The sequence below is a fragment of the Mastacembelus armatus genome, chromosome 9 (genome assembly GCF_900324485.2).
Source record: "Mastacembelus armatus chromosome 9, fMasArm1.2, whole genome shotgun sequence".
Taxonomy (NCBI): Eukaryota; Metazoa; Chordata; class Actinopteri; order Synbranchiformes; family Mastacembelidae; genus Mastacembelus; species Mastacembelus armatus.
The window spans coordinates 3,465,935-3,484,844 of NC_046641.1; the positions used below are offsets into that span (position 1 = coordinate 3,465,935).

General features: G+C 39.8%; 1 protein-coding gene across 1 annotated transcript; it reads right to left on the bottom strand.

Annotated features, from left to right (window-relative positions):
* Window positions 1-1,100: 1,100 nt before the first annotated feature.
* On the bottom strand, window positions 1,101-18,563 carry LOC113139323 (tetraspanin-15). Its single transcript, XM_026322445.1, has 8 exons — window positions 18,262-18,563; window positions 13,685-13,870; window positions 11,487-11,561; window positions 11,303-11,398; window positions 10,079-10,195; window positions 8,234-8,284; window positions 6,806-6,922; window positions 1,101-2,292 (listed from the first exon to the last, which is right to left on the bottom strand). The coding sequence occupies exons 1-8, from the start codon at window positions 18,346-18,348 to the stop codon at window positions 1,957-1,959; spliced, it is 1,065 nt and encodes a 354-aa protein (XP_026178230.1). The 5' UTR covers window positions 18,349-18,563; the 3' UTR covers window positions 1,101-1,956.
* Between the last annotated feature and the right edge of the window lie 347 nt (window positions 18,564-18,910).

The window sequence follows — 18,910 nt, forward strand, 5'->3', positions numbered from 1 at the left end:
GTCCAGCAATTAATTTAATAGTGTGCCTTTGCCTTTGCAGGTTTTGAAGGAAAAGCTCAGAAGCTAAAAGATCGTTCTTCACTTAATTTGGTAATGAAGATTGACTGAGAATGTGTTTAGTTGAGACACAGACAGGAAGTTGGATGGTTTGGAAATTACACTTGTTTCTAGGCTTCTTCCTGACAGTTAGATGATAAAATTGATACAACTGTCAAATCTGTATACTAAATAAGAAGCTACCTACCTCAGCATAAACACTGGTAATAGGGATGAAGTCCTGGGACTGTCTGGAAGCCTCTGTTTTTTTAATCTGTACAAAAAAAGTGTAAGAAAGACAAATTAATTCTTCCTGGCAACTGACTCTCCTAGAGAAAAACTAGTCTTCTCTGGCTCTGCAAAAATAGCATATTTCTCTAAATGTTGAGCTTTACCTTTAAATATTTTTATTCCTAATTAACAACAGTAGGGCTGTCAACTAATTTTATTAACACGTGATTAACACAGTGGACATTCCCTGTTTGACCCGTGGCCTAGCCCATAGTAGAAGTTGAAAATACAGCCATAGACAGTAAAGAGTGCAGCAGCAAACAGAAATGGAGAAAGAAAAAGTCTTCTGAACAGTAAATTCATTTACAAAACGATGTCTGCAGATACTTAGCAACACCTGCCACATTCAAACCTTGTGAAAGATTGTTTTCACTGTCAGAGCATGTTGTTCAGAAAAAGCAAGCTGCCCTTTCATCTGAAAATTGAACCTTTGACTACATGGGGTGCCTGGACCCCACTGTACCCATCAGAAATGTTTGTTCAAGTCTGCATTTCACAGTATTTGGACTACTCACAACAGCAGTCCTCAAACTTCTGGCCTTTCTGTTTTTCTTTTCTTTTTTTTGTTCTTTCTGGGGGATTTACAACAAGATAATGCAACAAAACACACACACAAAAAACAATTTTGAACAATTATGTTCTTCATTATAGAAATACTGTTGTTGCCAGGATTCAAATACAGTGTGAGGTGAAAACTGGGAGGAGCAAACATTGGACACAGGAAAATCATTCCAGTTTGGATTCCTTAATATGGGAAAGTAACAACTCAAAACCAGTAGACAAATTCAGCTTTATTGACAAGAACAGTAGTGCTGATACAAGGCAGGAGCTGGGGGGAAGCTCAGTGCATAACTCAGGTACAAAAAACTGTCAGTTTAGTTTTTCTGCTGGATTTGCAGTCTGAATAATCCATTTAGTTGTTCCTTTAAAAGATGGAAAGAATAAAAAGTTTAGTTTAAAAATGAAATATACTGAAGTCCCCCTGACGAGAGCCCAACATGTAAACTGAGTTTTTTAGTTTTTTTTTTTAACTTACTTCATATACAGTACAAAACATGCATCCCATGTTATTCCACAACTATCAGTCTTACAATGTTCACTGATTGCACAAAAATCAAATAAAAGTCATAAAAGGAAATAATGCACAAACTGTATACATCCGTCACAGACGCTACACGCAAGACATACTTAGCTATTCCTATATTTCTTACACTGAAAAATGTCTTTTCAAGCTACCGTTAATTTACACACCAAATAGTACTGTCCTCTGACTACTGGGCTATTTTCAAAATAGCCTGAGGTAAGCTTTAGCACATGAGACATAGCTCAATTTCAAAGGCTAAAAAAATTAAATAAAAATGTGACAATGCCATAAATCTTTGAATAGCAACACAAAAAAGACAAAGGAAATGTTTTTAAAAAGCCAATGCTGCATGTTGTCCCATCAAATTTTGCTGTAAACAAATTCATCAAAGTGCCAAAGTACTTTTTCAGGTGACAAAAATTTTCTTGATCTAATGACTCACCAGTTCAACCATTAAGTAGTGCAACACCTCCAACAAATGCAATGATTACAATGACAGAAAAAAGGCAAAAAACCTAAAAGGCAAAAAAGGGCATAAAGACCACTCAGTGTTCCCTTTTCTGCTTCCGACCAATGTCCACCTCATCTAGCCCTGTGGCCGATCTGGACTGCTGCAGTTCTCGCAGCTGGGAGTGTGTGCGAGGCGGCTGCTTCTTCAGCTTCTCCAGGTGAATATCAATGGGGTCGAGTTCAGGCTCAGAAGCAGGGACAGGCAGGTAGCCGCCATCTCTTGGCAAGCACATACACCAGCCGGCGCCGGCTAAGTCCAGCTCGTTGTACTCAAACTCTGCTTTCTTCAGCTTGAAATCGACCATGTCAGCCGACTCACTCATGTCCACCAGTAGGTTCCAGAAGATGCAGCTCAGGATGATGCCCAGCAGCTATGGAGAGACATGGGGTCTGGGTTATAAAAATACTCACAATGTGGCGTTAATTAATTTAGTCCAGCAAAACAGTTGATACACAAACAATTTTATATTTACAGATGTGATTCATGGCTCTGTCTGCTGATGGGATTGTAGTATTTAAAGCTGTGCCAAGCCAATGTGACAGCTAAAACATCTTACATATTGTAACCCAGATTTCTTTGAACTGGGCACCACTCTCTGGGCTATTGCTGTGTGTCCTATACCATCCTTGCTGAAAGGAAAATTGCCCACCTAGGAGTGGACCCTACTACCCACTTGAACCGAGTGGCTTGATCACATCTGCACTACTCACATACAGCGGAGCAAAAAAGTATTTAGTCAGCCACCAATTGTGCAAGTTCTCCCACTTAAAAAGATGAGAGAGGCCTGTAATTTTCATCATAGGTATACCTCAACTATGAGAGACAAAAATGAGAAAGAAAATCCAGAAAATCACATTGTCTGATTTTTAAAGAATTTATTTGCAAATTATGGTGGAAAATAAGTATTTGGTCAATAACAAACAAGCAAGATTTCTGGCTCTCACAGACCTGTAACTTCTTCTGTAAGAGGCTCCTCTGTCCTCCACTCGTTACCTGTATTTATGGCACCTGTTTGAACTCATTATCAGTATAAATGACACCTGTCCACAACCTCAAACAGTCACATTCTAAACTTCACTATGGCCAAAACCAGAGAGCTGTCAAAGGACACCAGAAACAAAATTGTAGACCTGCACCAGGCTGGGAAGACTGAATCTGCAATAGGTAAGCAGCTTGGTGTGAAGAAATCAACTGTGGGAGCAATTATTAGAAAAAGGAAGACATTCAAGACCACTGATAATCTCCTTCGATCTGGGGCTCCACGCAAGATCTCACCCCGTGGGGTCAAAATGATCACAAGAACGGTGAGCAAAAATCCCAGAACCACACGGGGGGGACCTAGTGAATGACCTGCAGAGAGCTGGGACCAAAGTAACAAAAGCTACCATCAATAACACAGTACGCCGCCAGGGACTCAAATCCTGCAGTGCCAGACGTGTCCCCCTGCTTAAGCCAGTACATGTCCAGGCCCGTCTGAAGTTTGCTAGAGAGCATTTGGATGATCCAGAAGAGGATTGGGAGACTGTCATATGGTCAGATGAAACCAAAATAGAACTTTTTGGTAAAAACTGTACTCTTCATGTTTGGAGGAGAAAGAATGCTGAGTTGCATCCTAAGAACACCATACCTCCTGTGAAGCATGGGGGTGGAAACATCATGCTTTGGGGCTGTTTTTCTGCAAAGGGACCAGGACGACTGATCCATGTAAAGGAAAGAATGAATGGGGCCATGTATCGTCAGATTTTGAGTGAAAACCTCCTTCCATCAGCAAGGGCCTTGAAGATGAAACGTGGCTGGGTCTTTCAGCATGACAATGATCCCAAACACACCGCCCGGGGAACGAAGGAGTGGCTTCGTAAGAAGCATTTCAAGGTCCTGGAGTGGCCTAGTCAGTCTCCAGATCTCATCCCCATAGAAAATCTTTGGAGGGAGTTGAAAGTCCGTGCTGCCCAGCGACAGCCCCAAAACATCACTGCTCTAGAGGAGATCTGCATGGAGGAATGGGCCAAAATACCAGCAACAGTGTGTGAAAACCTTGTGAAGACTTACAGAAAACCTTTGATCTCTGTCATTGCCAACAAAGGGTATATAACAAAGTATTGAGATGAACTTTTGTTATTGACCAAATACTTATTTTCCAACATAATTTGCAAATAAATTCTTTAAAAATCAGACAATGCGATTTTCTGGATTTCTTTCTCATTTTGTCTCTCATAGTTGAGGTATACCCATGATGAAAATTACAGACCTCTCTCATCTTTTTAAGTGGGAGAACCTGCACAATTGGTGGCTGACTAAATACTTTTTTGCCTCACTGCATATGCAGCGGTCTGGATGAGGAAAGTGATGGCCCTGTGGCAAGTGCAGCTCTGGTTACATTTTCGGGGATGACCTGCTCCCCTGCTCTGTGATTTGCATGAGGATGGAGCACAGGATCTTCTCAAAAAAGAACCAGCCTTTTCTTCACCCAGTTCAGGAACCAGTGGGTTTTACAGAATCTTGGTTTACAATAGAAACCCAATATTTTGTTTCACTAATGTGCAGGCCCTGGGGTCATTGCAGTGGGTCAAAGTGAGACAGAAATGATTTCTGTAAAAAACTGTAAACTGTAAACACTATGTGGGGCAAACAAGCATACTCATAAAAACCTGGGCACGTAAACAAAATCCAGGTCCATGACCCATAGTCCTGCACCTCAGCGATGCGTAGAAAGCTGTGCACGTGTCTTCACTGCCTTTAATAAACAATGAAATGATAAACTGTGCGCAGGTGGCTGAAAATTGACCTGTCACAAAATCCCACATGACAGGCGCAAATCGCTGGCGTGGGTCCTGATGGCACTAAAACCCAGATTTCTCTCTAGGAGTAACTAGAAGAAAGGACAATCAATACGAGTGGACACAAAGCAAGAGAGACCCCTTACTCCATGCACGAGCAGCCATAGTAGAAGCTGCACCAAGTCCTGGCTATGAATTCAGGGGGAAACCCCAAGCACTCTAAATGCCCCCTCTCAGCGGTCAGACCCTCAGGGGCCGTCCTATGACCAGAAAACTTAGGATGGAACCTCCAGCTCGTTTATGTGTGCCAGTATCCCAGACAGCCACTGGCTTCGCACCACTTGGGAGAGATATGTCCCTCCCCACCCAGATAGGGATGTGCAGATGCCTGAGGGGAACCACTGCAAGAGCTGCAGCCAACATTCCCAGATGACTGTGGCCACGCTCTCCATGGAGAGGCAAGCCAATATAGTGAGCAAGTTCAGCTCCACTACTGGGTAAACAATAACCTGAGGAGTGGGAAGAGCTCTTTTTCCAGTACATTCTGCAGTCAATAGCCACGACTCCTCAGGGGAGTGGGGTAAGAGCAACTGGCCATTTAAGTATAAAAGTACCCCAAGGGGCAATATAGCTGTGTCCACGCAGTTCGACAAGGTGTGGTGAGAGCCAGAACCAGGTGTGACATGTGGCCCCTCATAGAGGGGCCAGGGCTGGAGGCAGGGTCATCTGGCATGAGCCTGAGCATCTGCTCACTCTCTTCTAAAGCAGCTGTGACAGATAGCATCGACAAAGTAGTGGTGGAACAACCAGTGTAGGGGAGAAGGAGCAGAGGGGTTAGACAACTCACTGGTCTGCCAGCACTCCTTGCCGGTTAGAGTGAAGAACTCTGCATGCTGGTTTAGCTTCCACAGAGGCAGCAACTTAGGGAGCACGTCACCTGGGGCGTCAGAGCTATGCAGCTGTGCATTGGCTCCCAGGCAACCCATGCAGCAGAAGAGCAGGTCGTCCCAGAAAATGTAGCCAGAGCCTGGGTACTGCCGCAGGTCATCTTTTTTTTTTTTAAAAAAAAGTTGCTTTTTAGAATGGAATAATTCTCTTTAATGAAAGAAGAAAAGCAAGAAACGATCCCATCCTGTATGACTAATGTGGATGTAATTGAAGCACTCGGTTCAAGAGATAGTGGGGTCCGCTCCTAGGTGAGCATAGAGAACTTCCTCTTCAGCGTGCTACCACGAGGATGGGATAGAACATGTGAAAATAGCCCAGAGCACTGCGCACCAATGAGACTTTGAGCTCATCAGCTCAAAGTTGTAGTGGCACATAGCCAATGGGGTATGGGTATTGGGACATCCCTAATAATAGCACCATTGACATTCTTAAACAAATCTTAAATATTTTATTTGGTATGTGTATTCATTTTTTATGATGTCAGTTAAAGGCAACCTACCTACACAAATCCAATATGCACAGGATCACACACTGAAGGAAATCAGAGTGAAGTATACATAAGCCATGCCAATCAAAGGAATGGCATTTTAATCATATCTGTTACCAAGTTAAAATTAAGACTTATTTACTCCCAGAAAATAGTATTGTGTGGGAACTATTAAATGCAAGAGAATGTGTTTATTCCTAATTGGACAAAATTTCTTGCAGCTTGTACGAGAAATCATGCAGGAGAGAGCGAATGCTATTTATGCAGCTGTTCAGAAAAGTAATTACTATAATTAATCCTCTCTGGGGGGGCTGTGAAAAATCTAAATTTATATATGGCAAGACTGCGGGATACTAAAATGTGCAGGAGACAAATGCATATTTATCAAACTATATAAAATAATCAAAGTGTCAAAAACTGAATAATTTTTCCGAAAACTTAATGTTACACTACAACCAGTCTAGTTTCTGCTAACAACCTGGGGGTGCTAATGTGAGAATGTGAATTATTTGCCAGGTAGTATCACTGTGAAGAAAATTAAAATGTGAATTAGCTTTAACAGAGTTTCTAGTTCAAATATCACGACTCAAATTGAAAAGGGAATTTGGTGGAAAGAGGGCTTCAAAGCACAGTTTAGTTTCAGTGAGCTGGTGGTATGAGTTTTAAATTACCTGTGGCAGCCCAATAGCGCAGCAGAGTGCAATGGTTATTCCAATGTTGTCACTCATCCAGAGGTTGACAGCATGGATGCAACCTCGCACATGGATCACCTCATGCAGGGTTTCACGCTGATACACAGACCAGAGGAAAACAACAAGATGACACTTTACCCTCAAACTGAACAGCCTCAAATCCCCAAAAAAGTGTAAAAAGTGTCTCCTGATGAACAGCTCGGGACCAAATCAGCTGTCAAGCTGCCAAGAATTACCACTTTTACAGAGGAACTGCAAGAAAAAAAAAATCATTACTTGAAGAGCCTGATAGGAGAATAGGAGAGTATTATAAGTGTATAATACACTTCTCTATGTGACTGAGGAGATTTATATTCTGCTTTAATTTCTTTACAGCAGAAACTGCTTCAGAGATGAGACGTCTCTTCCCCCTGGACTGTACCCTGCAAAAAATACCTGGAAAAGAGTACTCAGGCCAATACCAAGTACCTGCTCCCACACTGTAACAAGGTTTCTTTGTGGTCAGCACCAACAGTTACTAAATAATACATTCTCTTAAATCTATTTGGCATTGTTGAATATTACATTTCTATTTGGATTTTGTTTTCTTATCATTATCACACAGAATTTTGCATCAATATTTAAAATATGTTAAATATCCTGATACACGGAACAATCTGATTATTTCATCTATTGTGGGTTTATGGATTCAATTATGGGGAAGTTGTCAAAATGCAAGACATACAGTGCAATTTATCATGAATAGGGATTGGAATTGGTAAGCTTTCATTGATGCTGATACCATTAGGGATTCTGCTTCTTGGTTCAATTATTTATCGATTCCCTCATTGATTCCTGATTTCTGTGTTAAAACACTGGATCTACACAGGTTATCTCTCTGAACACAGAATTACACACACACAAAAAAAAGTCTGACAAGAGACTAAACACTGCACAGACAACGATTAGTTAAAGACAGCATGTGTGCAGTAACAGTCTGTCAGCTTCTAAAATGGATAAAATCAGAGAATATTTCTATAGTATTTGCTGTGTGGCTGTGTGTTATTAACACAGGGCGGCATTGATAAGAAGAACTGCGATCCCATCCCTAATCATCATGTTAGATTTGGTCCATATATCCTATTATCAATATGGCATAGTTAAAATTATAAGTTATCATGAATTTAAAAAAACAGAAACAATGTTAAACATACAGTATTCGTGAAAATACAATCAAAGAAAAAAATAGGAACTTCACCCATATTTTAACACTAGTCATTATTCAGTGGGGTTAACATGGCTGCAAATAAAAGGTTTCTAAGCAGTTCCATTAAGTGTTATAAGTTTCATTGTGTGAAGCATTGACACTCTGTTGGAAGTTATAGATGCAAACAGAGTGTGTCTACAATAAAAAGCAGTGCTTCTTACCTGTTGGTCCAGAGTCTTGTAACCACATAGAGTGTTGATGACCTCTCCCACCTGTCCAGAGAGCCAAGATTGATAGAGTCAGAGACTAAGACTTCAAATGAACCAAGGTGACTTGATACAACACTCTGAGGCCATCTGTGAGAGTAAAACCTCCTCACAAATGGGTGTACCCTGTCCCCTGCTAGCCAGTGCGTGAACTTAAGCCCTGACAGGTAGGGAAAGAGATAACAGCTGAGACCTAGCCAATGTTCAGCGTTTCCAATCAACTCCTCAATCTCTGATGGGTGTGTGTGTGCGTGCGTGTGCACGAGTCAGCACTGAATGATTCCGTCATTAATTTCTCCAGCACAGCTCCAATGCTTCCACAGGCAGTATCAGTGCTTGGAGCTGAGTGACTGAGAAGAGAGGTCTGATACGGGACATATAGAGGCTGAAGGGGGCTGTAAGGGACCAACATTTCATTTAGAGACAGGCATCTCCCAAATGCCAAATACCTTTAAATTACAGCACAACTCCAGTTAGCTGGATGAGGCACTTCTCTCACACAATCAATCACAACTGTGTAGTCTAGATAAAGAGTGTCCCTCCTTGCTTTGATGAAACAGGATATGTCACTATTTTTTTCGATGTCAGTCATCTGATGGCAGGGTTTGGAATTATCAAACAGGAGAGCTGTCTGTAGCAGACACATTTATCATCACTGACACTCTTTCCAGATAACATGGTATCGATACTTGCTAATTAACTGGTTACTCTGACATGTGGTGTTGTCTTACAGTAGAAATTGAAAGTCTGTGGACAGAGAGGCTTATTTCAGCAAGTTATAGTCTAGTCTGTGCACACTGAGTCTGATTTGAGCCTTCCAAACAACCAAATATACATACATTTAATGTGACCTGTAAAAGTAGCTACTGAATCTAAGTATTGGCAAATTACAGCTTTAGTTTGTGTTGTTTTACTTGTTAGTGTTTTGTTTCCAAATAATCACTTCAACTCTTGTTTTTTACAATATTTCTTTTTATATATCCATCCATTTTGGTTTGCTGTTTGGTGCAGTTTAAACAAACTGCTGTTTTTACCTTTGATTCAGTTCAGTTAGGCTGATGTGAAAGTGAAGCTGGCCAGGCACAAGATTATGTGAAAGTGGGTGCATGACAAAATCTGCAATATATAATGTTTCATTATTTGTGATAAGAAAGCAATATCCCATCCAATAAGCATAAATAATGATTTTGTTAGATTATTTGGTAATCATGCTAACACAAGTGTGCATCAGTATGTAGCCTCACTATGGTGAATATCACTGATAAGACAGTAAAGAGGAGTTTAAACGAGTTTGTGTTTGAGCACAGGTCTTAGTCTGTGTATCAGGTAAAAGTGAGTAAAGCTAAAACTATTCCACTTCTGCAATGTTACTGTGAAACTGTGTCCTTTTTTATCCCATTTGAAACAGTTTTCCACTATTTATGATAGACATTACAGTCTCAATTAATAACACCCACAGTCAATTACTTTGTGATACCAGAGAAGACCAATCAACACACAAGGTTCAATAAGGCAGCCCCTAGAATTTGGGTTCACATAGTACCAATGATATAGCATGACAGTGGCAATAGATGTACGACTTTATGTCTACTCTTGTTTCATTTGTAATAAGTGAGTGTGAAGATGAACCAGATTAGAGTTCAACTAAAAGGCCAGAAGGGGTCTTTTTTAATAATAGTCCAGACCACATGAAATGAAAGAGAAGCATGAAATACTTTAGCTGTTACAGGAAGTCCTACAAACAGCTGTTGCTGATGTTTAAAGGGATATTTATGTTGTATGTGTGGTGCCAGCACTCACCTTGCGCCGAACACAACAGGTGTATGGAACCCCACAGGCTAATGGACCAGTTCCATTGCAAAGATGGTACTGGTTGACTCCCCAGTCCTTATACTCATCCCCTCCACAACAAGAAAACTGGAAAAGAAAACAGTATGACCATGAGGCAATTAGGAACCAAGTGTGCTATTAAAATAATGGGTTATGTCAAATTAGGGCTTTTAAATTATGGAAAATAATCACGATTATTTTGGTCATTATTGAAATCACGATAATTTTACACAATTACTCATTGACTGGAAATATGTTGCATTTATTGAACAAAATAATGAATTCTCCTTAAGACAAACAATATAAAATACATTCAAATGACTAAAATATCAGTGCCAACACCAACGCAGAGCAAATCATGCACATAATATATTTTTGATCCACGTCCGCTTCTTCTAATCCAAACTGTTCCCAAACACCGGAATTGCTTCTACCTCTTTTGTTGATCAAAGACTTCTGTGGCTGCTCTCTTTCTTCACTCACGCTGATTTTTAAATGCCACCAGATACCACATACACGACTTGTTTCGCTGACAGTACAGGCTGAGAGAGTTCGGTGACTGCGCATGTGCGTCATTACAAAAATAAAATAACTTGAAAAACGGAATAATTGTTTTTTCTCTATCACATAGTTTTTGTGATCGTTGAGACCCAAAATCAAAATTCGATTAATTTCACAGTCCTATGTCAAATTAATATAGGAAACTATTTTTTTCTGATCTCTCAAATGAAACAACGTACCGAGTTAAAATTATGCTGTGTGCAATCCACACCTGTGTTTCACATATATTTGCCAGACCTCACCATTCACCATCTTCGCAAGCAGGCAAAACTGCTTTTTTTTTTTTCCTGTACTGTTTCTGTGGCAGTCTTCAGTCCACCCAGATACACACTCACCATTTAGTCCTGTAGTGGCTCTAAAAACGCTATCCCACAGATGTGGAGTCTGTTTGTACTGAATGATGCACAATGAATTCCTGTGAATGCATTCAAGTGTTGATTCCATCTAGTTAATAAAGCCTGTGCCTTTCAATCTGATATAAATTTATCGCAACAATATTAGATCACACCATCATTTTTTTGGTGTGATGATTTGTAGGTTAATACTAGTCTCAAATATAATATATGAAACTAATATATCCATATAAATTATTTGTCTGCCTATATTTTTGTTAATTAAAAAACAATATATAACCTTTTGTTGCACATAGTCCAAGATGTTTTTGAAGTCCAGGTCATCGTAGTAGTGTTTAATTCCCTCTCGTATACTGCTCTGAAACAAGGCCGATGTCTGAATCAAACACAGAAGAGAGGTGGTCTGTTATAAAAGATACGTCTCTGAAGCAGGACATATGAACAAGTGACACAAAGGTCTTTACCTTCTTTTCAAAGATAAGAGCCATTGCGAGAGCGATTGCCTGGAGAAGCAGCAACACACAGAGAACGCAGAGGAACTGTGGAGAGAAGAAGACAAAATTCAAGACAGGCCTGAACTCAGCAGTGTGTTAATGGTAATTTAACAATAGACTTAATTATGAACAAACATGAAACTGTATTGTTGTCTGATTTCTGTGCTCTCTATAAAGCATTATTAGTACTTAGCCAAAGACCATTTATCAGGGAAGAACCTCTGCCTTATAATACTTCCACTACAAACCCCAGCATTGTTGAGAGCTTTTGTACTACAACAGCGGGATATGTCTATTTAGCACAAAAATGTCCTTAGGGCAGACTAACATTTTATATTATCACATTTTCAGGTTGTAGCTTCAGTGTGCACTGGGCGGCCGTGTCACTTAGGAAAATTTAAGTACCAGATCAGACTGTGCCATCAGAAATCCACTATTAAATGACTCAGATTGGGGCTTAAAAAACACCCAAAAAATATGAGCCAGACATCACTGACTTGTGCTTTTACTGCTAACTTTTAATCTCCTTTTTAAATTCACATTGCTGTGCGAACACAAAGCAGACAGTTGCATAGCAACCACAATAATATGTCCCTGTTCCCTTTGAGTTCTTTGTCTCTTATTGGCAAGACCAACAGCTGTGATTTTGCATTTAAGGACAAAAAATAAAAATAAAAATCACCAAAGTGATCAGTGATGTAGATAGTTTATGAACTTCTGCTGTGCTCTCTATGAACACACCAATAATTGTTAGGAACCTGAGTGTAACTGCTATACTGTACTGTACTTACATAAATATATACACAAATATATGGGGCGACTGTTGCTCAGGAGGTAGAGCAGGTCGACCATGAATGTGAGGGTTAGTGGTTCGACTCTTTGCTTCCCTGGTCCTTGGACAAGACACTGAACCCCAAGTCTCCACCAGTAGCTGTTCTAACGGTGTATGAATGTGTGAGCAAGTGGGCGAATGGACAAATAGTGTAAAAGCACTTTGAGTGCACTTCCACTCAAATATTTAGACAAATACTGAAGACAAAGATCATGTATGGAAAAATGTATTAAACAAAAGTGTTAAACAACCCAGAATATATTTTATATTCCATATTGTCCAAAGTTTAGTTTTGATGACGGCTTGGCACACTCATGGCATGTTCTCATCAGATTGACAAGGCAGTCAATGGATTTCAAGTCAAAGGTGTGCTAGTCAAGAGTTCATTTGTCACATTTCTTGCCTTCTTAACGTGCTTTAGACCATCAGTGGTCTTGGGCAGAGGAAGGGTGGGTATAGAGTCAACAGCCCTATTAGGGCTACTACAACTACTCTACAAATCCATGTTATGGCAATAAACAATTAAGGTCCATCATTATTTTAAGAAATGAAGGTCAGTCAATCTGAAAAATCTCAACAACTTTGAATGTGTCCCCAGAGAGAGTTGCAAAAAAACCATCAAATGCTATGATGAAACTGACTCAGGAGGACCGTCGCAGGAAAAGACGACCAAGTGCTGCTCTCTGCAGGAGAGAATATGTTTCCTAGAATTATCTACCTCAGAAACCAGATTACAGAAACCTCAGATTACAGCCCACATAAATGTTTTTTGGAGTTCAAATGGCAGAGAATTTCTCAATATCCACTGTTCAGAGGAGACTGTGAGAGTCAGGCTTTCATGGTCAAATTGTGACAAAGAAACCATTACTTTAGAAGAAAAATAAGCAGAAGAGACTTGCTTGAGCCAAGAAACACAAGGAATGGACATAAGATCAGGGGAAAACAGCACGTTGGTCCAAGTTTGGGATTTTTGGTTCTGAGCTTGTGTCCCTGTTAGACGTACAGAGGGTGAATGGATGGTTCATGAATGTGTAGTTCTCACTGTTAAGCATAGATGAGGTGTGATGGTGTGGTGACTACGTCATGAGTCTGACAGGGAGAGTGCCAAGAGTGTGCAAACCTGTTATTAAAGCGAAAGGTGGCTGCTATCCAGAACTAAAAATATAAAACATACTCTGGTCACATGTTTCTGTTGACTAAATAATTCATAATTTTAAGGTTTTCAATAATATAAGAAAGACCTACGAATAAGAACGTGTGTCCAAGCTTTTATATATATATATGTATACAATAAAAAAAGACCTGCAGTCATGCACATCACCCCCACCATCCCTACCATGTGCAACAGGGTCTTATTGTCCCTGAGGGATCCAACCATGCCCACCACAGACACAGTGAACATCACCAGGCCCAGTAGGATGAGCACCACAGCAGGAGCCAGGAAAAGGCCCTCCAGGGTTCGATTCTTCTGCCTTTCCACTTCAGCATACACCCCCACACACAGCACACAAAGACCCATAAGCTGGAAGAAAAAAGACACATACACTGGCTTTATGAGATATCCTCATTATGCAGAACAAAGAGCATCAAGCCTTAGATTTGTTCTTGTGCACGTGACATTTAGGACACCAACAATTGAAAACTGTACTTTTTTGCTTTCTTTATAATTCCTCATTTTATAAAATTCTGATGCTATTTTGGCCAAAACTTTCTTGAAAATGCCACTTCAGTCTTAAGAGACAATCCTGAAGGTGCTGAATAGCTGGTAAGCTTTTCTATTTTATTACAGTATAAGCTTAGCAGCCAAACAGTGATTTAAAATACCAGTGTGAAGGCAGAAGCTCTCAGTTCTTTTTGAAGCTAAGGCATACTTAATGATTAATAATAGGACAATGAAATATGCCATTAAAATCCAAACTAATTAAATGCGTTTAAGTGGATTTGTTGCTCCTTAAGGCAGGATACAGTTCCGGTCCACATAAACTGCAATTATATCCACTTACTGTAATTAGGCAGTGAAGGGCATTGACTCCTTCATGGCAGGAGACTCAGAAAGGATTAGATCTAAATGCCTCATTAGAAGTGCAACCAACTAGTGGCATACGCAGTGTGCAACAAGTCAAACAAATGGTGGCACCATGGAAAATTATTTTAATGACAGTGACATGATTTAGTCAGTTCTAATCAGAGGTAAGAGCAAAGTAAAAAATGTGAATTAAAAACTGTGATTAACCACTGTAATTTTCTTCCATGTCAGGGTTGTCAAAGTCCAGTCCTCGAGGGTCACTGCCCTGCTTGTTGTTCCTCCCCGAGGACTGGAGTTTGACGCCACTGTTGTTATAGCTTAATGGTTAAGTGGGCCAGCAATCCCGATTCCAGGAAAATAAATTCCCCCAAACAAAACAAAACTGATCTGTCCAGGAGAAATACGGCCACCATGATGTCACTTTCAGCCCCTTTTCCTCTCATTTGTTGCCATCGTTTAAAAATGCCACAGCAACATTAATTTTGATTTTCGTTCTTGCAACATCCAACTTTTTTAGTTGTCGTTTTCTCAAATACAGTCTTCCACTTGTGACGAAAGACCATCTCTGCCATAGCTCGATAAGCTGTAGCTATAAAAACAGAGCAGTAACATGTCTGCCTGTGCTGCCTTGTGGGAGACTCTTGGCTCAGGCATTGAGCGCAAGGGCAGAGTGCATGCAAGTAGGAAGTACACTGACGGGCAGTGAACCATCCAGTGGTTTTTTGGGTTGAGTCAAAAGACTGGACAGGCTTTTTTCTGCCTTACTGCTGCCACAGATGATGGATTTTTTTTTTTCTTTATATTGCCATTGCATTTAATTTAATCATTACCCATTGGTATGAAAAGAGAAATTCAAGAAATGTAACAAAAAATGCTCTTGAAAGGAATCGCCAAACCTATAGTTAAGAACTAACAACAACACATTGTATTTTCAGTGGAATGTATTTCAAGGAGGCAATGACATGAGTACTTGTTCAGCAGAAATACTGCCCTTGAGAGTGTTTCATTTCTGAATATGACATTACTGATGATTGTCATTACTGATCCATTCAAGTATAAGTTGCACTTTTCAGTTGTGGCTGTTAACCCTGGTCTTCTTCCAAACGGTTAATGTTAAGTCTTTGGACCCAACAAAACCCATCTTCAGAGAGGAGAAACATGTTCTGATGTAAAGCTACTCCAATACATGTGAAACAAGACAAGTCCCCAACAAGACACCACTTATTTGTAAGGACTAACAAGCCAAAAAAATGCTGGCAATCAAAAGTTAAACATTTAATAAAGAGTAAGATGAACTGTAAAATATATAATATTTCTCTTTGAAATGGAATAAAAAATACTCAGGTATAAGCATCTCAAAACTGTACACTTCTGTACACTACTTGGGTAAATGTACTTACTTCTAATCAGTGCATCACACTAGGAAATGGAAAATATGTCATTAGAGCACAGGCTGACAAATCAGTGAGACAGCGAGCTGCACTGTTTATATTTAACAAAGGCAAGTGCTTCAAAAAGAGAAGTAATAAACTGTATTTGCTTCCCTGTTATTGATTTTCAATTTTAAACTGAGGCAATCTGCCTTAAGAGTAAGGCTGATCTACTTTAACTCCATTTACTGGTCACAGGCACTGCCAGATACATTTGGCTTGATTCCCATATGCACTGTTGGCCTTTCTACCTTCAGTGTAGATAAGACTTTATGGAAGGGTATCTGATATCATCTGGATAAAAACTGGATTGCAAGTATAATAACCGTCATCACAGGACATTGGAAAGCAGGACATCTTGCAGTCTAGGGGTTTGTTGGTTGGGATTCAGATTTTTTTGACAGCTCAAAGGTGAAAATATGCCAAAGCCTAAACCTTATACTTATGTGTTTAAACCTGATCTGCAGTAACAGTGGCTTCTGAAGCTAGTACTTAATGTTTTGCAATACTCTTATATAGAAACAGGATGTACTTGTACTCTGACATGAAAAATAAGAAAAAAATTACAAGGTAAAAAGAAACTGAATCAAAACTTTTGATATTCAACTAGATCAGACAGTAATTCCCACTTGATGTTTGCAGCTGCATTCCTGACACAATAAACCTATTTAAACTACAATAACCAAACTTGGTGTTTCAACTACAGAGACATCTTTAATTAAGTCTAAATGATTATCTTAAAGTTAAAGCGGATTCTGTCTGTTGAGCTGAGCTGGGCCACACTGTCTGAATTCACAGCAGTAAGAGGATGAGACAGCAGAGAGGAGAGATGAATCATATGAAAGGGACCCTAGAGTGGTAATAGAATCAAGCCACTGATATTTTGGAGTCAGTCAATAACGCTACTATATGTATGTAAATATACATGGGGTGAGACAAAGGAAGTCAAACTAAACATTGTGTGTAAGTGGGGGGGTGATAAAGTCTGAGGATGACTCATCTTTACTACTTATTGTCCTGCATTTATCTGGGCAGAATTTAAAGCAGCTGCTGGCCCCAAATAAACCACAGCCACAACACCAAACAAAAATACAAGCAAACCCCACCATATTACTAGATCATTTATTTAGCTCCCAAAGTGCCTGGTGGGATAAACAGACTTTTCAGTCAAAACCAAAGTTTACCAAATTCAACTTATCTGGAGCTTAATAAACAAACGATTGGTATGAGCTGATGCAAAATACCAAGCTCAGTGTCACCATTCATTATAATATACCTTACAAAACTTTATTCGCCACACTCTGAGGTTTCCATCAAATTAACACTGCTGTTTAAAAAACTGTGCAGCCTAACTTTTCTGATGTTCGGGGAGCAGATAAACTGCTTTATCATCTCAGTTTGTGATTTCAGGGAGATGACAATAGTAATTACCAAGATGTAATTCACTTTTTTAGTCATAATATGAAGCTAAACTGGTCCAGCATGGAAACCTGTTTCTGCCCCTGTAATGAAAAATAAAACGACCCCCCAAGTCAAAAATAATGAGATACTTTGTCAATATTCTGACTTGGCTAAATTACTAAGTAAGAATATTGAGAAAGTATCTCATTATTTCGATTATTTTTCATCACAGTGGGGGAAACGCACATCCATAATCCAGTGACCACCACGAGCACAGCTCAGCCTGCTCTTAATTTCTGTCGGCAAAACCACGATCGCCCCTTTAACTGGATCCAACGCCCTGCACCACCGTGCTGTTTGTTAGCCAGTGGTCGCTGTGTATGGTTTCAAAACCAAATGCAACTATTACCACATCAGTATAATCTTTTAGCGTCAGAATACACACAATTCCTGTGTTAACAGCAGATTAAAATTTAGGAGGACTCGTATTTTTATAAATCGTTTTGTAAGCTAACCATTCATCTAGCTAGTACCCACACAAAATCCCATTTAAACATATAGCAACGTATCAATTCATTGCTCACCAACAATATAAACCGTGGTAATCACGGCTGATAACTTTTTTCTAATCAGTACAGTCTTCTGGTAAATACGGAATCTGTTTTATTTTACAAACAGCGAAGACTTTCAATAAAACCTGAGATATATCCCGTCTCACGTCTCTCATCTTTAATGAAATGTAGGTGGAAATTTGCTTGAGTCTGGTACGAATCTGTGTTTCAAACTTAAAAGTGTAATGAAAAGAGCCGGGCTGATTGTCTGGGGAATATAGCCGAACTGTAAAATGGGTCGTACTGATTCGTAATATGCCTGAAGTTATGCTTTAAAATGTAAGCATGTGCTAAGGGGCTGATTGTACATATAACCGCACCTGTTTTCAATGAAGTTTGGGGAGACTGTTTCGCGTCTACTATAATTAGCCGGCACTGTTGCGGCTTAGGCGAAGTTATTGTGGTGCACGGAATGCCGAAGTCGACAAAAGGGAGCAAAACTTACCGAGAAGAGCATAGAGTAGATGTTTAAGGTAAATTTGATGAAGTAGTAGAAGTGGTTGGTTTTTCTCAGCTCAGAGTAGGACGGCATTGCTGCTCGCGTCAAGTCAGCTAGCAAACACGCTAACTAGCTATCCTTCGTTCAGTTCAGGTGATATCAAAATAATAATATTAACAAATTGTTGATGAAATTCAAACGCTTTTGATAGAGCTAGCTGAATTTTATATATGTATCAGCTCTCATTTTCACACAGTATTATTGGCAATCGCCGAGACGAAACCACTTCCGTGCGGCCAGTGCATGCTTTGTTTTGACTACAGTCTTAAAGGCGCAGAGCGCACGGCCTTATTCTCTTGGACTGAACCGCCACACTGCAATTGTAACCTAAATTTGTTGAAGGTTTGTGTTTACTGCAAGCTGTTTAAGCTATATTTCTTTTTTCAGTGTTTATTCATGAAAAGTGAAAACTGCAAACACTACCATAAGTGTTTCTTCTTTCACCTGAGTTTACTTTCAGTTCCTTCTTGTTTATTATTTATTATTAGTCCTGGACAGAGGAACATTTAAGGAGCTGTGGTGCTTTGTTTCAAATTCCTTTACCCCTCATAGCACCATGCTGTGTGTTGAAGAGAGAAGCATGAGCTGACTATGG